The sequence below is a fragment of the Molothrus ater genome, chromosome 25, assembly GCF_012460135.2.
Source record: "Molothrus ater isolate BHLD 08-10-18 breed brown headed cowbird chromosome 25, BPBGC_Mater_1.1, whole genome shotgun sequence".
Classification (NCBI taxonomy): Eukaryota; Metazoa; Chordata; class Aves; order Passeriformes; family Icteridae; genus Molothrus; species Molothrus ater.
The window spans coordinates 2,195,001-2,218,190 of record NC_050502.2 but is presented as its reverse complement, the minus strand read 5'-3'; the positions used below and the strand labels follow the sequence as shown (position 1 = coordinate 2,218,190).

Here is a 23,190-nt window from a genome sequence, read left to right as displayed (position 1 = left end):
TAGGGGAGCTGACTCAGCTCATGGATGACTTTATTGGAACTCTACACGTTGGACAGGCATGCGCACAGGACAGACGGACAGGAGTAGTATTGCCTTGGTCACAGAGATATGGAACAGCGTTGGAAGGACCCTGACCCCTCCAGGGATCCCCACACCTCGCTCTCCTATTGCTTCCATCCCCATCCCTGCACCCCAACCCCTCCTCTGGGCCCCCTGTGCCCCTGGGACCAGCACCTGTGGGAGGGGGCCATGGTGGCACCCAGAGCAGAGCCTGTGGCACCCTGGAGTGGCACCCAGGATGGAACCTGTGGCACCCTGGAATGGCACCCAGAGCAGAGCCTTTAACACCCTGGAGTGTCACCCTCAGTGGAGCCTTTGTCACCCTGGAGTGGCATCCAGAACGGAGCTTTTGGCACCCTGGAGTGGCACCTGCAGAGGAGCCTGTGGCACCCTGGAGTGGCACCCAGAGCAGAGCCTGTGGCACCCTGGAGTGGCACCCTCAGTGGAGCCTTTGTCACCCTGGAGTGGCACCCAGAGTAGAGCCCTTGGCACCCTGAGGTGGCACCCAGAGCAGAGCTTTTGGCACCCTGAGGTGGCACCCAGAGCGGAGTTTTTGGCACCCTGGAGTGGCACCCAGAGTGGAGCCTGTGGCACCTGGGGTGGCACCCTCAGTGGAGCCTTTGTCACCCTGGAGGGGCACCCAGAGCGGAGCTTTTGTCCCCCTGGAGTGCCTGGAGGAGGTCCCAGTGTCCGTGTGATGCCGGAGGGGTCAGGGCACGGTGCAGAGATGCCCTGGTGAGCAGCTGGATCTCCAGATGTGCAGGGTGAGGTGCAGCCAGAAGCGTGGGCAGGGGAGGGGGCAGCCCAGGGGGTGCAGGGGCAGCGTGGCCGTGGCAGGGCTGGCACCAGGAAGGGGAATGGGGCTGTCCCCAACCTCCCCCCAGCCCTGCTGCTCTGTGGCACCTCTTGGGGGGACCCAGCTGCCAACACCCCCCAGGGGATGGAGCTTTGGGGAGAGAAAGCTCCTTGGGAAGGGCAGCCCTGGGGGAATGCATGTCCCAGCCTTGGGGAGAGCATCCCTGGGGGAATGCATGTCCCAGCCTTGGGGAGAGCATCCCTGGGGGAATGCATGTCCCAGCTTTGGGGAAAGCATCCCTGGGGGAATGCATGTCCCAGCCTTGGGGAGAGCATCCCTAGGCCTTGGGGAGAGCATCCCTGGGGGAATGCATGTCCCAGCCTGAGGGAGAGCATCCCTGGGGGAATGCATGTCCCAGCCTTGGGGAAAGCATCCCTGGGGGAATGCATGTCCCAGCCTGAGGGAGAGCATCCCTGGGCTTTGAGGAGAGCATCCCTGGGGGAATGCATGTCCCAGCCTTGGGGAGAGCATCCCTGGGCCTTGGGGAGGACATTCCTCAGCCCTGGGGAGAGCATCTCCCTTGGGAAGAGCATCCCTGGAGGAATGCATGTCCCAGCCTTGGGGAGAGCATCCCTGGGCTTTGGGGAGAGCATCCCTGGAGGAATGCATCCTTCAGCCTTAGGAAGAGCATCCCCTGGCCCCAGGGAGAGCCTCCTCCCACCTTGGGGAGGGATCCCCTGGGGAAGGCATCCCTGGCCAGGGCACTGCCTGCAGCCAGCTGGGGCTCAGGAGAAGGTGACCACCTCACCCTGGGGGTAACTGGAAGCGAGGGTGTCCTGGCAGGAATCTGCAATTAAAGACATAAACATTAAACACAGAATTAGAGATTTGCTTCCATGAGCTGTGTAGGGGGAGGAATAGGAGAGGGAGAGGGACACTGAGCTTCCAGGGGACCCCAGAGTAACCACAAAGTAAAGGTGGCTTTTTCAGAGGGATAAAATGCTGCTGTTGCATCTGCAAGTCAGGGAAAAATGGTTTCAAAAAGCCTCAGGATGGTGGCAGAGATGGAGACTTGGGAAATGATTCTCCATGAGAAAGCATGCATGGAATCAGGGTGATTTTGAGGGTACAAATGAAAAGCAGGGGAAAAGCATCACCCTCACCACATCCCTCTCAATCCTCTCCTCCCAGAAAGCTGCTCTTGCCCAAAACTTCCCAAGCCAACCCCAAACCAGATGTCCCAAAGCCAAGCCTGGTGCATTAATCTCTCCGTGTTTTTTTCTTCTCCCTCTCTCCCTCTCATTTGTTATCATTGAATTAATTATCATTGATTGGAGCTCTGAGTCACCCCCCCGCCTCTCCCCATGTGCCAGGGCCCAGTTTCCAGGCAAGGGGCTGTCAGGCAGGGAGACAGCTCCTGATCCACCTGATAAGCCATGGAATTTTGCTTTAAACCTCACCCCCAGCTCCTGCTCGTGAGTTTGACCCAACACAGCTCCAAAAACTCCCCCTTTCCCATAAAATAAAGGTTTCCTTCTCCATGGAGCAGCACTGCGTGAGCAATGCCCAGGCCTGGAGGCTTTTCAAACCTCACATCCCATAAAACTCCCAGGGATTGAAGGAGTTTTCCTCCCTGAGCTGGCAGGAGAGCTCCCCACCTCCAAAGCCAAAACAGTTTGGGGACCCAACAACAATCCCCCTGCAGCAATTTGGGGACCAGCAGTGCCCACACAGGCAGCAGCTGCTGAAAAAGACCCCAGCTCTTGCTTCAGTCACTCCTGCAAGCAGCTAAAAGCTCTTGGCAGGGTTTGTGTCCTGCTAGAAACATTCCCCATCAGGTCGATTGATTTACCAGGGGCACGACTTGGCTTTTAACTCCCATCTCCTCCTCCCTGTTCAAAGCCATTTTGTGTGTGAGCTCGAGACCTGCTGCCCACAGCCTCCAGGGACCTGCCTTGGAAAGCAGCTTCCCAGCCTAGGAAAAAAATTAGCACGACTAAAAATAAATAACAACAGCCCAGATTTTTTATTTTATTTTCTTTTTGTCCCCCAGACAAAGGCACCATGAGCAAACAGCCCTCCTGTCTTGGCTTCTGGGTGCCAGCTCTGTTCTGCTCTCACCCTCACAGCCCCTCAGTGATGTGCTACCCTTTCCTCAAGCCTATTTTTGGCTGCAGATCTGCCACCACCCTCCACAGAGTGCTGCCCTGAGCCAGGCAGGCTGCTTGGCACAGCCTGGCACAGCTCAGCTCCAAATACCCCCAGGTTTGCTGTGCTGCTCTCAGAGCCATCCCCCCCAAATTTCCCCTCATGGGGAGTTCACCCAGTCCTGCCCTCTCACTGGGAGCATCTCCTCAAACAGCCTGAAGTGCTGCTGGGGGGGCTGCCAGCTGTGCCAGCTGTGCCAGCTGTGCCAGCACAATGTTTGGGTTGGCCCCACTCTGCTCTGCTCTGGCACAGCAGCCCTGAGGAGGAGGATTTGGGGGTGTTGGAGCAGCTCAGCATTCCCCAGCCACGTGTGCTGGACCCCCAGGTGATCCCCCAGCCTGGGCAGGAGGGCAGGGGGGGATTCTGCCCTGCTCAGGTGAGACCCCACCTGCAGAGCTGGCCCAGCCCTGGCTCCAGCATCAGGAGCATTTGGAGCCCCTCTGATCTAGAGCCAGGCTGGGAGAGCTGGGGGTGCTCACCTGGAGAGGAGAAGGCTCCAGAGAGAGCTCAGAGTCCCTGCCAGGGCCTAAAGGGGATCCAGGAGAGCTGGAGAGGGACTTTGGAGAAGGGAATGGCTGCCCACTGCCAGAAGGCAGGGATGGATGGGATAGTGGGCAAGAATTGTTCCCTGGCAGGGTGGGCAGGCCCTGGCACAGGTGCCCAGAGCAGCTGGGGCTGCCCCTGGATCCCTGGCAGTGCCCAAGGCCAGGCTGGATGGGGCTTGGAGCAGCCTGGGATGGTGGAAGGTGTCCCTGCCATGGCAGGAGCTGGAATGGGATGGAATTTAAGGTCCCTTCCTACCCAAACAATTCCCTGACTCTGTGATTACTTTTGCACATCCACCAGGACACATCCCCTGCTCCACAGGTGAGGGACACATTCCTATAACACACCCAATGCTCATCCCTGCATTCCTGCTCAATCCCATCTCCCTGACAGGAACGAGACCCAGCACACCCATCCCATCCCATCCCACCCCACCCCATCCCATCCCATCCCACCCCACCCCATCCCATCCCAGCACACCCATCCCATCCCATCCCATCCCATCCCATCCCATCCCATCCCATCCCATCCCATCCCACCCCACCCCATCCCATCCCATCCCATCCCATCCCATCCCACCCCATCCCACCCCATCCCATCCCATCCCATCCCATCCCATCCCATCCCATCCCATCCCATCCCATCCCATCCCATCCCATCCCATCCCATCCCCCATTTCCATGCTGCCATGCCCCCACAATCACTGCACACCCCTTGATGTTATTTTTTAAAGACATTTTCGGGCTTGGGCAGGGGCAGCTGAACTCCTGTGGATTTATGCAGTTTTTTGGGAATAAATCCAACAACTTGGCTTTCTCTTGGTGCCTTTAGCCTGGAATGTGAGCAGGTCCCCTGGCCCTGCCTGTCCCACAGAGGAGGAAGTGTCACCCTCTTCCTAGGAGCTCACAGATCCTTTCTGAGCCCCCATTTACCTTTTCCATGGGTAAAATGCTGGGCTCAGTTGCCCGGGTGGAGGTAAGGAAGTAACAGACTGGGAGCTGGGAGGCTCCTATTTATAAGCTCCTCTGCATCCTATTTTGCATCTGCCTCTGCTCTCCCTGTTCCTCCTCAGCACGGGCAAGCCATGGGGTTGCTATTTATTTTCTGTTTTTCTTTATTGTCATCAAATAAGCAGTGAGGATTTTTCCTGGCAGAGCTGGGGAAGCCAGGAACAGGCTCCTTCTGGGTAGAGCAATTACTCTCCTGACATCTTCACCTCCTGCCCGCCTGCCTGACAGGCCTTTCTATTTCCTCAGCTCTCTCAGGCATCTCCCAAGAAACAGAACAGTTGTTGCAACAATAAAAATTAATACTTTGCAAGCAAGCTGGGATCATGGTGCAGCCTCCACGCAGTGCTGGACTGTGAGACTTCCAGGGGGAAAAGAGAAGGAAGGAGCTGAGGCTGGGGCAGGGAGCTGCTCCCAAATCTCCCTGAGCTAAAGGCTGCTCTGGTTTGGCTCCTTGCACACGGGTGGGTGGTCACAGGGACTCGATCTTTGCCCCAAAGTGCTGATCCATGTCCCAAAGTGGGCAGAGGAATGTGAGGAACCCACCAGGGCAGCCTGGTGTCACCCAGCCCCTCTGGAGTGTTCCAGGCCAGGCTGGGCAGAGCTTGGAGCAGCCTGGTCTAGAGGAAGCTGTCCCTGCCCGTGGCCCTTCCAAGCCAACCATTCCATGGCTCCATCATCTCTGGTCCCATCCCCACTGCTGAGCACCACACGTGTCCCCATGGTGGGGAGAGGGACACGGGGCACTGGAGATCTGTGGGGTCCCACACTGCTGAGCACCCCACTGTCCCTGGGAGGGTGGGGAAGCCTTAGGACAGGGTGCCCAGAGCAGCTGGGGCTGCCCCTGGATCCCTGGCAGTGCCCAAGGCCAGGCTGGATGGGGCTTGGAGCAGCCTGGGATGGTGGAAGGTGTCCCTGCCATGGCAGGAGCTGGAATGGGATGGAATTTAAGGTCCCTTCCTACCCAAACAATTCCCTGACTCTGTGATTACTTTTGCACATCCACCAGGACACATCCCCTGCTCCACAGGTGAGGGACACATTCCTATAACACACCCAATGCTCATCCCTGCATTCCTGCTCAATCCCATCTCCCTGCCAGGAACGAGACCCAGCACACCCATCCCATCCCATCCCATCCCATCCCATCCCATCCCATCCCATCCCATCCCATCCCATCCCATCCCATCCCATCCCATTTCCATGCTGTCATGCCCCACAATCACTGCACACCCCTTGATGTTATTTTTTTTTAAATCCATTTTCGGGCTCGGGCAGGGGCAGCTGAACTCCTGTGGATTTATGCAGTTTTTTGGGAATAAATCCAACAATTTGGTTTTCTCTTGGTGCCTTTAGCCTGGGCTGGAACGTGAGCTCCCAGCAGATCCCTAAACACAGATAAGTCCTGCGAGGATATTCAGGGGAAGTATCGTATATTCCTGCTCTATTCTTGTCCTCTTCTCCAGGCTGCCAATTTTGGCCACTGTTTGAGATAAAAACCTGGCCTCCAGAGATATTTACAGGTCTGCTCTGATCCACTACAGCTCCTCTCCTAATCTTACCCAGGGATTAACCTGTGCTAAGTCGCCCCCAGAACCAACCCAGACCCCACCTAAAAATAACAACAAGCTGTTTTCTCCCTCTGCATCCCCCAAATCCTGCTCAGGAGAAGGCGGGGAGGAAGAGGGACAAGATGCGGTGGCTTTTTCAGCAGTTTGGTGCCTCCCACTGAAATCCCTCCATCTCCCTTTCGGGGCTGGGCTGTTTTAGAGGAGCTTTTTGCACATTAGTCATCCCTTCTCCAGGGTTGCATAACGCCCCAGCTAAAAATTGCATCCTGCCAGCTCCGTGGCAGTTCCTGCCCAACCCTCCTGGCTCTGGTGGGGATGAGATTTTGGGGGGTCCACCAAAGGTTTTCCACCCCAAGAAACCACTCTGGCCTTGGAGCTGAGGGTGGGATCTGCTGGGATCTGGGGCTGCTCTGGGTTTAATCCTCTACCTCCAAGAGACTCAAACTCTAAAGGCTGAGCACCTTGATCTGATTCTTCTGCAAAACCAGGGTTTCATACCTGGCTCATCCCCAAAGTCAGCTCAGGACCTTGGATAAATCATTTCTGACCCAAACATCACTGAAGCCATGGAGGGTGGCCTTGCCTCTGATAGGGGCTGGGGACATTCCAGCTCCTCCTGCTTCCAGAGGGAAGAATGAGCCAGGGAAGCACCTGCATGGTGCTGCTGTTCCCAGCCCTTTGCCCAGTTCATGGAATTTTGGGGGGTTCATGAACCTGCCCTGTTAACCTCCATCTGCTGCAGGAACCCAAGGAATGCAGCTGCACCCAACACACACCCAGGTGCTGCTGGTGAGGGATGGATCAGCACCAGAGCCCAGGATGGCACATCCTGAGCACAGGATGGATGCAGCTCATCCCAATTCCTCCCCAAATCCACAACAATTCTGCCTCCAGCACCAGCTCCTGTCATCCATCCCCAGGCACCAAATTCTTCTCTTTTCTGCTTCCCTTTGGCTCCTGCACAGCTGGGACAGGGAGAGAGGGAAGAAAAAAAGGAAGAGGAAGGGAAAGGAAAAAGAGGGAGGAAGGAAGGAAGGAAGGAAGGAAGGAAGGAAGGAAGGAAGGAAGGAAGGAAGGAAGGAAGGAAGGAAGGAAGGAAGGAAGGAAGGAAGGAAGGAAGGAAGGAAGGAAGGAAGGAAGGAAGGAAGGAAGGAAGGAAGGAAGGAAGGAAGGAAGGAAGGAAGGAAGGAAGGAAGGAAGGAAGGATAAACTCAAAGAGGCTTGGATATGTGCTGGCTGCTCCTCCTGGGATCTCCTCCTCCACACCAAGGGAAACTGAGGCACGGGAAACCTGGTGTGGAGCAGGAGGGTCCTGGTTGTGGGATCTGCCAAAATCCATCCCAGCTTCTTTCAGGTGCAGGGACCATGGAATCACAGAATCCTTAAAGTTGGAAAAGAGCTCCAAGATCATCAAGTCCAACCTCACCATTCCCTGAGCACCAGATCCAGTTTGGCCATGATGGAGGGGAAGGGTCTGACCCCAGAAAAGCTCCTGGGGCTCTTTGCTCTTCAAGCACATCCAAATCTAAGCTCTCCTCCCCAGAAAAGACCCCGGGCTCCAGCCCTGACTTGCTCAGAGTGAGGGAAGAGGCCAAGAGAGCACCGAGGGGGGCTCAAGAGCAGTGCTGGATACCCCAAACCAGCCCCTTGCAGCCACCAAACCCCTCCAGGGAGGCTGAGCTGGACAGAACTGAAATGAGCCAGAGATCAGGGAGTGAAGGGTTTGTTCTAGTTCAGGAAGACACCTGAGATAATCCAAACTCATCCCAAAAACCGATACAGGTGAGCAAAAACCAGCAGTGCCACAGGGAGTTTGACTCTCCTGCCCCATCCTCACAGGGATGGGGAGAGCCTGGCTCAAACCCAGCTCTCATTCCCATGGGAATGCTCTGGATTCACCACCTCATGTCCATCCCAAACAAGGATTCATCCCTTATCTATTTAGGCATCATTTTGCCTCAAATCTCTCTCTCAAATCCACACCAGCAGCAGCTTTGCCAGGGACCTTTATTCCTCTTGCCACCACTTCCCAGCTCCTCATGGGAGTGTCCATACCTAATATCCCAGCCTCTGTGTGCTCCCTGACCCCTCTCCCAGGGCCCTCCAGCCTCCAGGGGATCTCAAGGCTGGTTTCCAAGGCCCTCAGGCCCATCCTGAGGTTGGAAGGAGAAAGAATGTAGGATTTAGGCAGAAAAAGGCACAAAACAAGAGGGGAACCACTGCTGGGCAGGGAATAGAGGTTTATTCATCTGTTGCCTCCAGAAACTTGAGGCTGCTTTTAAAAAAACCAAACAAAATAAAACCTAAAATATATGAATTCAGCCATTCCCAGCACAATGAGATATAATTTCATGAGTCAACTTGTCCTCCTTGTGTTTCCACCACCCTTTAGCCCAACACAAACGGCCCACGGGAGGGAGGGCTCGACACCAGAGGGAATTGCAGGGTTTATTCAGGATGAATAAGGTTTCAAAGAGGGGGAAAACCACCCCAACACCTCCTCCTGGACCGTCCATCCACATGGGCACCAGACAAGCTCAGTGGAGACGTGATGGAGGAACTGGAGGGGGTCAGAACCAGCTCGTGGGGGATGGAGATGTCCCAGCTGGGGCTGCTCGGCGTGGTGGGGAGCAGAGGGACCCCCGAGGTCCTTTAGAGGATGGAGGGCACGGGGGAGCAGGGGTGCTGCAGGGAGCAGGGGGAGCTGCAGCGGGAGGCCAGCGGAGCCCGGCGCGCCGCTCCTCCGTCTATGCTGCTCAGGCTCCGCGACTTTCCACAGCCTCGGGGAAGAAAACAGACAGGTTAGAGCCCAGCAGCCTCCTGAACAAAGCTGGCAGCACCAGGCTGAGCCCCACAACCCCGAGCAAACTCCCTGAAAAAAATTCAGGAAGGGATTTTTGGGGACAAGCAATGCTCAGGCTCCATGACTTTCCACAGCCTCGGGGAAGAAAACAGACAGGTTAGAGCCCAGCAGCCTCCTGAACAAAGCTGGCAGCACCAGGCTGAGCCCCACAACCCTGAGCAAACCCCCTTAAAAAAATTCAGGAAGGGATTTTTGGGGACAAGCAGCTCCTGCAGAGCTTCCCACGCCCTTCACGGCCAAATCCAGGGCTCGGAGTCATCAATGAGAGACCAAATTGCTCTTGGAGGGTGTTGGGTTTTTGTTTCCCAAATTGCTCTGAATGAGGAATGAGTCTGGGGATTTTGTGGGCTGAAGCAGACGGGGAAAAGCAGCAGAACTCAAACAAATATGGGATTTGGAAGGAGTGATTCCCCCAGCTCTGGTTTTTACACCCCTGTAGCAGCAGGCTGCTGCTGACACCTTTCTGTGTGCAAAGGAGCAGGTAGACATGCTCATTCTTTTCCATAAAAATGCATTAAAGAGCAAATATTTCTGTTTCTTTAAGCATGGGGACACTTCACACTCCCCCAAAAAGCCAGGAATTTCTCCAGCTTTTATTGAACAAGGAAATGTTCTCGCAGGTCAAAAGCCACTTTTCTTGCTGGGAAGACACAAAGTCTTTGCACTGAAAATTGGATTTTTAGATCCACAAAGCACCACTGCTAAGGATGAGTCTGTTCCCTGGATCTGCTGCCAAACCATGGAAAATTAATGATGCTCCCAGCTGTGATGAGCCCAATGTCCCTGTGCCTGGACCTTCCCTGGGAGCACCTGGCTGAGCAAACCCAGCCAAGCCTGAGCCTTCCCAAGGCACCAGCGAGATCCAGGGAAAGCAAGGAGGACCAGGGAAGGAGCCTTTGTGTGGGGGGAGCAGAGGGAGGCAGCTCCTGACAGCAGAAAAACAAGGTGATGGATGGCTCCTTCAGCAGTGCCAGGCTTGGAATCCCTCCCTGTGTCCCAGCCCAGGAGTTCGTGGCACATCTTTGGGCTCTGCTGGTTTGGGCTTGGATCAGGGATCCAAGACCCACAGCAGAGCAGTCCCAGCATCACCCTCAGACACTCCCAAGGGGGTGCTGAGACAGGAGCATCACCGGGGAAAGGCTCCAGAGCACTCACTACCTCTGCAAATCTGGGGCTTGTCCCCTTTTTTGGGTTTTTCCCAATGCCAGCAGGGATTCTCCAACCCCTCCCCACCCCTCAGCCCCCTGAGGACACTCAGCTGCTCCAGCTCTTCAGCAGAGGCAGGTCCAGAGGGCAGAGGCACCTGCCTAAACCTGTTGCTGACTCCAGCAAAGCTTTCCCTCCCTGCAGTGGAAGCAGGAGCAGCAGCAGGCCTGAGCAGAAGAGCAATTTCCTTATTTATTCTTGGCACGGATCCACCCAGAGAGAGAGGAGGGAACGAGCACAGCCCTGAGCTGGGGGGAGCTGGGAGTTTCCCACCCACAGCAGCTGGTGCAAAGACCACCCTGCTCCCCACAACACTCCCAAAAACTCGTTTTTCCTTCTCCTTGCTCTTTTCCTGGGTGTGCTGAGGCTCTTGGAGGAGCTCATGTGTTTCCCTGAGTGTGGGAAGCAGCTGTGCTGAAATCCAAGCATTCCCTGAAAGCTTGGGGTAACTCCAGGACCCAAACAGCCCCATCAGGAGGTGTTATGGGGTCAGGGTTTGCTGGGAGCTGCCAGCAAGGCAGGGCCCTGCTGATGGGGTTTATGGGGTTTATGGGGTGGGCTTTGTCTCTCACTCCAAACTCTGAACAGAAAAGGTGCAAACAGGCACAGAAACAGGGTCAAAATCCCACTGCTCACTCTGAATATGTTTCAACCATCACATTATGGGGCAGAACTTCATAAAGATGTTTGATTTCCCCAGGGACCCTCAGCAATGGAGCACCAGGGGCAAACCCGCCCCAAGCCCAACACTTCATTCTCCCCATCAATTTATCCCAAGCCACACTGGCAGGAGCACCTGGGAAGGAGCTCAAGACTCAGTCCCTCAAGGCTGTCGTGGTCTCCCACCACACCCAGGGCCAGATAAAGCCACAAGTGGACAAGGGGGTTGTGCTCTGCTGATTGCCACAGCTGATAAACAGAGCTGGTGCCCCAGAACCTCACCCTGGGGCTACCCAGAGTCCCTGGAATTGTTCTAGGAACTTTAGGAACGGGTTTGCTGCCAATAAAAGAGTGCTGGGTGACCCCAGGGCTCCCTGCAGGCTCTGAGTGCTCACACAGGCACAGGCTGGGAGCTGTGCCAGAGGGATGGGGTAGAGCAGGGAGGCAGCAAAGCCCAGGGAGGTGCTGCTGCTGGGGACAGAGGCCTGGCACACAGATCCTGTGGGGCTGGGACAGGGGACTGGCACTCAGCTCCTGTGGGGTTGGGGACAGACAGAGGCCTGGCACACAGATCCTGTGGGGCTGGGGACAGACAGAGGCCTGGCACACAGATCCTGTGGGGTTGGGACAGACAGAGGCCTGGCACACAGATCCTGTGGGGTTGGGACAGACAGAGGCCTGGCACACAGATCCTGTGGGGCTGGGACAGAGGCCTGGCACACAGATCCTGTGGGGCTGGGGACACACAGAGGGCTGGCACACAGCTCCTGTGGGGTTGGGGACACACAGAGGCCTGGCACACAGATCCTGTGGGGTTGGGGACACACAGAGGGCTGGCACACAGATCCTGTGGGGCTGGGGACAGACAGAGGCCTGGCACACAGATCCTGTGGGGTTGGGGACACACAGAGGCCTGGCACACAGATCCTGTGGGGCTGGGGACAGACAGAGGGCTGGCACTCATTTCCTGTGGGGTTGGGGATAGAGGCCTGGGACACAGCTCCTGTGGGGTTGGGGATAGAGGCCTGGGACACAGCTCCTGTGGGGTCGTGTCCCTGTGCAAATATTGGCTGGTCCTCAGTCCCCCCCAGCCAGGCAACTCCAGGGGATGCCCCCATGAGAGTTCCCAGCTTGATCCCATCCCACATGCTCAGGCCATGTGAGACTCACAGCCCTGCACTGACACCAACAGTGAAAATCAGCTGCACCATGCTCTACAGAGCAAAAATTTGCTGCTGTGCCGTGTTAATGTGCTGATAAAGGAGCTGGGGTGTTTTAAGACACACACAGATGTTGCACTTGGGGCCATGGGTTAGTGGCCAGGTGCTGGGGGAAGGTTGGACTCGTAGAGCTCTTTTCCAGCCCAGGTGATTCCATGGTTCCACCCTCACCAGTCTCACTGGCTGGACTCTCCCTGCCTCCATGTCCCTCCATCCAAGCAGAGGACAGGGCTCTCATGCCAAGGCAGCCCCATGGCAGGGTGTCTGAGCCAGCAGGACACGTTTTTGGGAAGGGCTGAGCAGGACCCCAGTGCTGAGGGGAGATAAAGGCTCTGAAGCCATCCCTGGCAGCCAGGAGCAGAGCAACACCACTGCAGGCAGCCACAGGAGCAAGAAACACATTCCCCACAGGAATCCACAGCTCAATCTGCTCCAGGCTCAGGTCCAAGGGCAGGAGCAGCTCCTCTCTGAGCTGCCCCAACAAGACCAACCCAGAGTTGGGGTTAAACCACGATGGATGCTGAGATCTGCAGCTCATTCCCAAAGCAGCTCCCTCCCCTGATTTCCACAGCTTGCACAGACACCAGTACCTGTCCCAGGATCTGACAGATGGCCATCAGAGAGTCGGGCTCAGAACCAAGCTCATCTCAATTTGCAGAGCTGCCAACATCCCAGTACCAGAACAAACAGCCTCAGCAGGAGATAAATCAGGACCAAGGCAAGAGGCGCCTCTGCGGCTCCCAACGGATTTTGGCTGGAGGCTGCTTCACCCCCTGGTCACCTCTGGCCATCTCTGGTCACCTCTGACCATCTCTGGTCACCTCTGGACACCTCTGGCCATCTCTGGTCATCTCTGGACACCTCTGGTCACCCAAGGCCAGCCCTGACCTCCCAGGACGGCCTCCCACCATCTGTCCCACACCCAAGCAGGACATGGGCACCGAGGTTCCCCTTCCCAAAAGGTCTCAAGCACCTCTGGACACCAGATTCAGCCTTCTCCAGGTGCAGCATCATTCCAGCAACATGGGGATGAGTGACCTGTGCACAGCTTCTGTTTTGAAGTGTAAAAGCACTCTGAAATTTGCAGGGGAGACCCCAGAACACCCCAAGAAGCATCACCACAGTGCCCTTTCAAAGAGCTGCTGTGCCACCACACAAGGATAGAAATCTCCTGGGATTTGGGAGTGAGTGAAAGCAGCTCTGGATCCTCAACTCTCAGAGCTGCTCCACTTCTCCTGGCTTCAGTGGGACCAGATTCAAATGCCTCAGCTGAAGCCGGGCTTCAGCATTTGCTGAGGAGGAAAATCAGCTCTGGCTTTCGTCTGTCTCCTCCATCCCTCCAGCTCAGCATTCCCCCTCCCAGTCTGGAGTGGGACTAAACCTCTCTCCCCTCTCCACATTAACAGGACCAACCTCACAGGAAAAGGCACTTCCAGGGAAAAAACATCAGGCATTTCAAGCAGATATTTGATGGCACCCCAAGGATGAGCAGAGCTGCTCCTCTTTGTCCTCTTTCTGAGGCTGAGCAGCAATGCCAACGGGAATCTTTGATTTCCCAGGAGGAAACAACCAACTTGCTCCTACTACTGATAAATGTGATTGCACCCAAACACCTCCCTGTGTCCTATCAAAAGTAACAAACCCTTGAGGCTCTCCAAAGCACCAAGAGGTCCTGGGGAGCAGGTCAGAGATGCAGCACAGCATCCCTGCTCCTGCCTGGTCCCAGCTCCCTGTGAGCAACGGGCAGCACTTGGTTCCAGGGAGGTAGAAGTAGGTCAGCTCTGCAGCTACAGCATCCCACACCACCCTGGACACACAAAACCCTGCACAACTGGAAAACTGAGCTGTGCCCTAGGAGTTATCCCAGCAATCCAGGGTGCAGCTGGGTTTTGGGGCTGGATTTACCCTTTCTGGGTCTGGAGTGCTGAGGGATGGGCAAAGGAGCAGAGAACTCTGAGACCAGGTTGAAGAAGATTTTGTTTTGTCATGGGAAGAAGAGTTTTGTGTTTTCCTGACTCATCTCCCCCTCAGTTTCCCATGGAAAACCTCAACACTTAGCACAGCTCCTGTTCCAAGCCCAGAGGAGCCTTTCTGGCAGCCCAGAGCTGCTGGCAAGGCAGCACTGACACATCTCAGCTCCCCACGCTCGAACCCACCAAAAGCCACCACAGGGGAGAGCAGGGGAAAAGACTCTGGGTTTTTTGCTTTTTTATCCTACTGAAAACCTTTTGGTCACCTTCAGGCACAACCTCACCATGTCCCCAGGAGAGATGTCCCACTCACACCATCCAGAAATGAGGGGTTGAAACCCAAGGAGAAGAGCTGGAGAGGCAGAGGTTGGAGCACTGCGCCCCCAGGGAGGGCAGTGCAGCCAGCACGGGGTCACTGACCCCAAAGGGGAATCACAGACCCCAAATGGGAGTCACAGATCCCAGACAGGAGTCACAGACCCCAAATGGGAGTCGCAGACCCAAAACCAGGGTCACAGAGCCCAAATGGAGGTCACAGATCCCAAATGGGAGTCACAAACCTCAAATGAGAGTCACAGACCCCAAATGAGAGTCACAGACCCCAAATGAGAGTCACAGACCTCAAACAGGGGTCACAGACCCCAAATGAAGGTCACAGATCCCAACTGGGAGTCACAGATCTCAAACAGGGGTCACAGACCTCAAATGGGAGTCACAGACCCCAAATGGAGGTCACAGACCCCAAGTGGGAGTCACAGACCCGAGACGGAGGTGACTGAGGGGGAGAACACTGGGGAGGAGAACACAAAATGTGGAGCCAGCATGGAGAGATGTGTTGGATGGAGGTGAAGCAGATGGAGGGGCAGGAAGATGTGGGTTTGGGGAGCAGAGGACAGCCAGGCAGGTGGATGGAGATGAACCAGTCTTGGGTCAGCCCAACAAACCTACACTCAACCTCCACGTGTCCTGCTCACACCTCCAGCCGTTTTACCTTTCTGGATGCCTCCATCTGCTGCACAGGAGAAGTCCCCCGTGGCCAGCAGGAAGCACGTGGAGGATTTCTTGTTCTTGTCCCGGGTGCTGGAGCGCCGCATCGGCCGCTGCTCCTCGTCCGCCGGGGACAGCGGCTGCTCCTCGTCCGACAGCACCACGTTGGCCTCCCCGTTCTGCTTGGAGTCTGCAGGGAGGGAGGTGCCACAGACCCATCAGCAGCTGGCAAACTGTGAGTCTGTCTGAATTTTCCCTCATCTGCCTCATGATCGTCATTTGGGGACCACTGAAGAGAAGACCCTCCCCTGTCGCAGACATCTTTTATGAAAAATCCTTTCCTTAGGAGTTTTCCTCCTGAGAAGCTGAGAGGCCTCAGGAACAAAATGCAAACAATGGTTATCTGCTGCTGTGGAATGCAACAGGTGCATCTGGGATTGGTCTCATGGGGTTGTTTCTAATTAATGGCCAATCACAGTCAGCTGGCTCAGACTCTCTGTCCGAGACACAAGCCTTTGTTATCATTCCTTCTTTTTCTATTCTTAGCCAGCCTTCTGATGAAATCCTTTCTTCTATTCTTTTAGTATAGTTTTAATATAATATATATCATAAAATAATAAATCAAGCCTTCTGAAACATGGAGTCAGATCCTCGTCTTTTCCCTCATCCTGGGACCCCTTTGAACACTGTCACACAGGACAAACACAGATATGATTCCAAGCAGCTCCAGTCCTGCTGAGGGTTATAAAACCTGCTGGGGATGAAACACCCCAGGTTTTGTGAGATCCACCCACCCTAATTGGAGGGAATTAGCTCTCCAAAATTCACACTGCTGAGGAACGGGCTGCTCGGGGTGGTGGGAAGTGCTAATTTATGTCCCCTGGCTCCCTGGTTCCTTGGCTGAGAGGATGCTCTGCCACGTGAGGGCCTGGCCTGGGCTCCTGGCTCTGACTGCTCCGTGCTGCCAGGGCTCCTGGGGCAGATGGGATTCACAGGCATGTGGGAAAAGGAGATTTATAAAGGGAAAGAGCTGTTTGGGGCACCCAGAGCTCCCTGTTTCCTCAGCAGGGGAAGCCCCAGCACTGTTAAACACCTCAGTGTTGGTGCAGAACACAACTCCACCATGGTGCCTCCTGTTCCATCACCTCAGAGGTGCCACTGGCAGCACACCAAGACAAAGGGGGCAGAGCAGCCACCATGGCCAGCACTGACAGTGGGGCAGGGCTTGCACAGATCTCCAAAGGTAGCCAAGGGATGGTCCCCACAGCTGCCCACAGCTGGGGCTGTGCCTTCTGCTGAGCCTAAGGAAAGACTGGCCAACCCCCAAACTTCAGCTCAGTGCATGAGACCAAAAAAGAGAAGTGTCCAGGACTGGTTTTGCTGAGGATTTGGAGCAGCACCGCAGGGATTCTGTCTACCAGCAGATGAATGAGGAGGTGGGGTCAAGCCCCAGGGAATGTCCATGGATTTATCAATTTTGGTGAAGGTTATCCTGATTTATGGTGAGAGAAAGCAAAGGAAAAATCTGTGCCAAGGGCATGACCAGGCTAACATGAGAGTAAGGTGAGTGGCCTTACCTCTGTCACTGTGAGGGAGGGGTGGGTTAGGCAGGGATGCCTTGAAGGCCACCACAGTGACTTAATCTGTGCCATCAGGAGGGAAGGATATGGCTTTTGGGAAAGCAGGTGGCCTTCCCCCGTGCCTGGATGGGGGATTCAACCTGCAGTGCCCTGTTCCCCAAGCACCCTCACACCTGAGAGGCCCCACCCAGAGCCGGGGGTCACACCTGCACCATCCTCAGGGACACAGGGACCAACAAACTGCCCTGAGAGCTCCCAGAGGTCTCCCCCTCCCTCAGCCCCACCTTTGGGGTCTCACCTGACCGTTTCCTCTCAGTCACCCCCTCCTCTACTGCCAGTGGGCAAGTGTCACTCTGGGTGCTGTTCCGGGGCGAGTTCTCCTCGGATTTGCCGTAGGTGGGGGAGTCCAGTGGGGCTGGACGGGGTATATGCTTTTTCTTCTTCTTTGGCAGCTTCTGCTTGGCCATGGCCAAGGAATAATACATCCCAAAGTTATTGACGATGACGGGCACGGGCATGGCGATGGTCAGCACCCCGGCCAGCGCGCACAGGGCGCCCACCACCATCCCCGACCAGGTCTTGGGGTACATGTCACCATAGCCCAGGGTGGTCATGGTGACCACGGCCCACCAGAAGCCGATGGGGATGTTCTTAAAGTGAGTGTGGTCGCTGCCGGTGGGGTCGGACGTCTTGGCTCCGATCCGCTCGGCGTAGTAGATCATGGTGGCGAAAATCAAGACCCCCAAGGCGAGGAAGATGATGAGGAGCAGGAATTCGTTGGTGCTGGCCCGCAGAGTGTGGCCCAGCACCCGCAGACCCACAAAGTGCCGCGTCAGCTTGAAGATCCGCAGGATGCGCACGAAGCGAACGACCCGCAGGAAACCCAGCACGTCCCGGGCGGCTTTGGAGGACAGGCCACTGAGACCCACCTCCAGGTAGAAGGGCAAGATGGCCACGAAGTCAATGATGTTGAGCAGGTTTTTAATGAAGAGAAGCTTGTCTGGGCAGCAGATGATGCGAACCAGGAACTCAAGGGTGAACCACAGCACGCAGACCCCTTCGATGTAGGTGAGGATGGGCTCCGTCTCCACCTTGTGGGTCAGCAGCACCGTGGTGGTGTTGCCCACCACCAGGGTCTCCGTCACGTTGACGTCGATGTTGAAGGCCTCGTGTGTCTCCAGGCAGAAGGTTGTGATGGAGACCAGGATGAAGAAAAGCGAGGCGAAAGCAACCACCTGTGAAAATCAAAGTTACACGGGCTGTGAGCTGATGTGGTGCAACCTGTCCTGTCTGGAGGAGGTCAAAACACTCCAGGTGCTGCCACCCACTGCCCCAAGACCAAGGCTGGAGAATGAGGAGGCATTCCTGGACCTCTCCCATGGGTTGACAGCAAACCTCAGTGCCTGGAGCCATCAGTCCAGGACCTTCTCCAAGTGCTCTGATCTGTGCAGGAGAAGGTGTGCTGGGCTCCCCAGCTATGCAGTGGTGGGACTGAGGGGGAACTGGGACAGTCTGAGACTGGAGCAATCTTCCAATGGGAACAGATATGAAAAGGGAATTTTGACAGGACAGATTCAAAGGGCTTTCCCTTTGAACACAACCCCCTCCAGATGCCAGGTTCACACTGTTCACAGCCATGAGCTTTGGGGTCTGCAAGTGTCAGAGACATCATTCACCCCCTCCCTGAGGGTCACTGGTGGGTGGTGTGCCCACAGAAGATCCAGGACCAGGGGAGGAGCAGGCAGGGCACAGCCTCCTGCTGCTGCCTGGACCTGGTGACACCCAGATGTTCCCTGCTCTGCCCAAGCAGGGAGATCATTGTCCCCTCCGTGTCACCTCCTCCTCCTCCCTTCTCCTCGCCTCAGATGTGGGTGAGGAGGGGCCAGCAGCACACACTGGAAGTCACAGGCTGTGTCACAAAGTTCCCCCTTGTGCTCCCATCAGTCCTGCTCAGCTCCCTCCCTCCCTCCCAGTGAGCCCATTACCTGGAGCATGTTTCCAAAAGCGACCCCCCGCCCCAAAAGAAAACCCCAGCTTTGTCACCATGATATTTTATGAAAAATCCTTTTGCCAGGATCTTTTCTCCTGAGAAGCTGGGAAGCTTCAGCTTCTCCATGTTTTGCTGCTTTGGAATGTGATCTGGAGAATTGTTTACCCAGCGTGTGAAATTGTTTTTACTTGATGACCAAAAACAGCCACCTGTGTCGAGGCTGTGAGCAGTCACAAGATTTTATCATCATTCTTTTTCATTCCTTGCAAGCCTTCTGATGAAATCCTTTCTTTAGTATAGTTATAATATATCATTTTCTCTTAATATAATATATATCATAAAATAATAAATCTGAAACATGGAGTCAAGATTCTCATCTCTTCCCTTGTCCCTGTGAACACCACCACACAGCTTCAGAGCAGAAAAACTCTTGTTCTACCTCCCTGCAGCACAAAAGCACGGTGGTTTCAGCTCCCCCAGAGCAGGTCCTGCCGCAGCCCCTTTGCTGGACGTGACCTTTTGCTGTCAGAGCCACCCAAGCGGCCGCTCCTGGCGGAGCAGCACCGTGAGGCTGCTCCAGGCACAGCCCGGATCCTCGGCCGGAGTGAATCAGCAGCAGAGACAGCCTGAGTCACGCTGGAGGAACACCCGACCCCCGAGAGCAGCGGTGCCCTGCGGCAGCCCCGAGCCTGCCAGGAGTGTCCTTGGGGCTGTCCCCAAGGGCAGAGCCACACGGGAGAGCAGAGCACCAGCCCTGCAGGAGTTTGGTGTGAAGTTTAAATCTGGCGTTAAATGATGGAGAAACCTCTGGAAGATGGTTCTCCTGCCCCAGTGAGAGACACCTGCCCGGTGATGCAGTGAGATGCTCTCACCCCTCAGTCAGACCCTCTGGATTGTGCATGGGGATTCAGCTCTGAGGGCTGACGTGTCGTGTCCAACAAACAAATCCAGCAAAATTGGGATCTTAAAGCAAGGCCAGCTTAAGCAGACAAGTGTCTCTACACAGTGGTGGCACAGCCAAAATAATCTGCTTTTCAGCTGAGGGCTGAGTCACGTTCCTGAGCTTCCCTGTATGGGGGATCTTGGGAAAACCTGAAGAGTAAAAATTTAGTCTTAAAGCAAAGTAGAAAAGAAAAAAAAAATCACCCAGGAAGGGAGGGAGACCATGCAAACACTTGAGTAATGAAGCAGCCCTGCTGCTGGGTGTGAGGTGAGACCTGATTTAGCCCAAGGAGCAAAATCAGCCTTTAAAAATAGAAGATGGGTTCACAGCCAGTGCCAACCATCGTGTCCCCCCAGAGTGCTGCTCCAGTTCTGTGTCTGACCCAAGATGTCTCACCTCAGCCTCAGTCTCTGCTCCAAACTCAAGTCCTTTTCCAAAACTGCCTTTAAAATAAAATAAAATCAAATCTATGTATAAACCCAATACACACCAAACAAGTCCTCCAGAACCTGCTGATGTTCTACACAATATTGACCAGTGCTGCTCCAGTTCTGTGTCTGACCCAAGATGTCTCACCTCAGCCTCAGTCTCTGCTCCAAACTCAAGTCCTTTTCCAAAACTGTCTTCAAAATAAAATAAACTCTGTGTATAAACCCAGTACTACCAATACACACCAAACAAGTCCTCCAGAACCTGCTGATGTTCTACACAATATTGACCTGCACTCAACAGCTTGCCATAGGTGTCACCAAAAAATCCATGACCCTGCAGAGGGTCACCAGCCTGAAAGTCCCCATGAAAGTGAAGTCAGGACTCTCCAAGTTGGGCTGCAAAGGGAAAAAACAATGAGGAACTGCATGTAAGGAGAGTTTGGACATGGAGGTAAAATCCCAGCCAGGGAGGTCTCCCATGGGGAAGAGAAGTGTAAAGCTCCAGCTGGGACAGCAGCTGCACCAGGGACCAAACTTTCCTGAGTGAGGAGCCAGGGACCCCGTGGCCATCGATGGTGCACGGAGAAGAGGCTGAAACATGGCAGAGATTTCCAACCACACGCTCACAGTGCTGCCAGCTCAGGAGGAGAAGTGCTGGAGGGAGGGAAAGATGGAAATAACGAGGAGCCAACTGAGTCAGGGCCCGAGGGGCTGCTCCATAGAGAGGAGGAGCAACGACCGACCGGAGAAATTCAGCTCTGGAGACTCTTAGTCATGGCTGCCACACAGAGAGCGAGAGTTTACATGGACAGCCTGGGACTGCTGCTTCCCAAGGTTTGGCAACTCCAGCTGCTCCAGCACGTTCCCTGCAGCCAGCAGCACCTCTGGGGCTCTGGCAAGAAAGGGGGAGACCCCAAAATAGGGTATCAAAGAAATCCCAACCACTGCGAACCTCACCCACCACCAAAGGCAGGGCAGCACCAGGAATGTTGTACCCACAGGAATCCTGCAGCATTCTGGTGCTGGATGGTGGCTCCTGCCAGGAACTGGGTGCACTCAGGAATTTGGGCTGGTTGCCTTGCTCTGTGCCTCAGTTTCCCCTCTTGCCAGAGCAGTTCTCCTAAGCTGTGGTAAAACTACACTGGTATTTTTTCCTGTTCCCTCTGGAAGTTGATCGTTCCCATGGCACTGCTGAGCTGAACATTTATGTAGAGCAGTGAGAAGGAAGCAGGGAGATCCCAGTGCAAACTGGTCCCGCTCCAGCCCCAGCTGGGCCTCAATCACCACCATCTCTGCTCCCTCCAGCACATTCCTCCTGCTAAAGCCTTTCCAGGATCAGCTCAGCACACAGGAAAAGCAGAACCAAATGACACCAGGGGGAAAAAAAGTTGAATTATTGTGCCTGGGTTTATTTTTAATTTTGTTTAATTTTTTATTTGGAGCTTTACACCACTCAGAGCATCTCTCCAAGGTGAAGAACCCTCAGAGATGGGCAGAGGAGGGGGTACCCTTTTAAAATGGGTTCAGCTCTTGCTGCCCAAGCATTCTCTGCATGTGTGTGTGTTGCTCTAACATTTGCTGCAAAAACACCTCCTTGCCAAACTGACCCCTGCCCTGCGTGCTGCTCGTGGGTGTGAAATGCCTGCAGAATTTCTTACCATTGATGGAGTTTTTTTACACCTCTAAATGCATCCAGAATTCATCTCCATCCCAACTGCCTGCCTGGGTGTGTGTGGCAGATTTATAAGCTGGGCGTGCCAGGGGCTGGGTGGGTATTGGGGGGTCGGGGCAGAGCTTTGGGGATGATCTACGAGGAGCTGGGAGAGGAGAAACGTGCGCAGAGCAGCGCCTGAGCACCGGGCTGGGAGCCTGCAGACACTCTGGGGTTTGGGGGACATGTCCTGGGCACGTTGGTGCTCATATGGAGGGACAGCCTGCATTCCCAGGGAGGGTCTGGGGTTTGGGTTTTGGGGGACACCTCCTGGGCACGTTGGTGCTCATATGGAGAGACAGCCTGTGTGCCCAGGGAGGGTGGGGGGGATCTGGGTTTTGGGGGACACATCCTGTCCTGGGCACATTGGTGCCCATGGGGAAGGACAGCCTGGGTGCCCAGGGAGGGTCTGGGGTTTGGGGGGACACCTCCTGGGCATGCCAATGCCCATGGGGAGGGACAGCCTGGGTGCCCAGGGAGGGCGGGGGTGTCTCTGGTGTGTGGATGAGCTCCCATGTGCACACACACGGTGCCAGGGCCATGTGTGGTGAGGGGGCTGTGGGACCCTGGTGGGGTGTGTGGGGTGTCAGCGGTGCCTGATGGGCTCTGTGAGCCACGGGGGTGGCCCTGGTGGGGACAGCGGGGTACAGGGGCACAGGTGTCCTTTGGGGTTGTGGGCCCTACAAGTGAGGAGCATGAGCTGCTTGGGGACAACCATGAGGATCCTGTGAGTGCAGGACCTGACCCCCAGCCCTGACCTCCACTCCACACCTGGGCTGTTCAATGCAGGTTTTGGCATGGTGCAGCCCAGCAGGAGGAACCCAAACATCCTATCCTAGAGCATCCTGAAACTCTGCCAGGAGTCAGCCCTGCCAAGGACAATCCCTCATCTCTGAGTGCCCAGGAGGTGCCCAGGGAGCGCTTGAGGGTGCAAAGGGGGCAGGGATTGTGCTTGCCCCCAGTTTCAGCCCAGATGTGATGCGTTGGGAGGTGATTGGGAGACAATGGAAGAGGTGTCCTGTAGGATGGGACGTGGCTCACGTGCCCCACAGCAGGAGGGGGACAGTAATGGGAGGGCCTCATGTAACCCACCAGGAAAGCCAGCCTTGCCTTTGGGGATGGGGAGGTGAAGACACAACCCCAGCACGGCCCCATCCATCCCACCTCCCCACCAGCACCTTTCAGGAGCTTACCCTTGCCGCCTTGGACGAGTAGGGATCCTCAAAGAGCGCCCACATCTTGGGCTGCCAGTTCCTGCAGCATCCACCCCCTCCGGCCGCCCCTGCTGCCCCTGGAGGCCTGTCATCCATGCCCAGGCGCTGCAGGGCCATCTCCCTACCCCCTTCCTCTTCAGCCTCCTCTCCGGCAGCCCCTCCGCCAGGCTCGGGACTCTCAAAGATGTCCAGGGCCTCCTCGGCGTCGCGGTGCTGCCTGTAGGTCA

The 23,190-nt window shown here is 55.6% G+C and overlaps 1 protein-coding gene across 4 annotated transcripts in view; it reads right to left on the bottom strand.

Annotated features, from left to right (window-relative positions):
- The window catches only part of KCNC4 (potassium voltage-gated channel subfamily C member 4), a 25,741-nt gene continuing 2,551 nt past the window's right edge, over window positions 1–23,190 (bottom strand). For 3 of the 4 annotated variants that reach the window (XM_036398396.2, XM_036398398.2, XM_054517285.1), the window contains exons 2-5: window positions 22,943–23,190; window positions 16,973–17,909; window positions 15,099–15,284; window positions 8,412–8,968 (exon numbers count right to left, since the gene is read on the bottom strand). The exon at window positions 22,943–23,190 is cut by the window's right edge and continues 499 nt beyond it. In XM_036398396.2, coding sequence (XP_036254289.1) covers window positions 8,841–8,968; window positions 15,099–15,284; window positions 16,973–17,909; window positions 22,943–23,190 — 1,499 coding nt within the window. In that variant the 3' untranslated portion in view covers window positions 8,412–8,840. Of the gene's footprint in view, window positions 1,704–8,411; window positions 8,969–15,098; window positions 15,285–16,972; window positions 17,910–22,942 lie in introns of those variants that run through there. The other variant, XM_036398397.2, reaches the window with a different exon arrangement.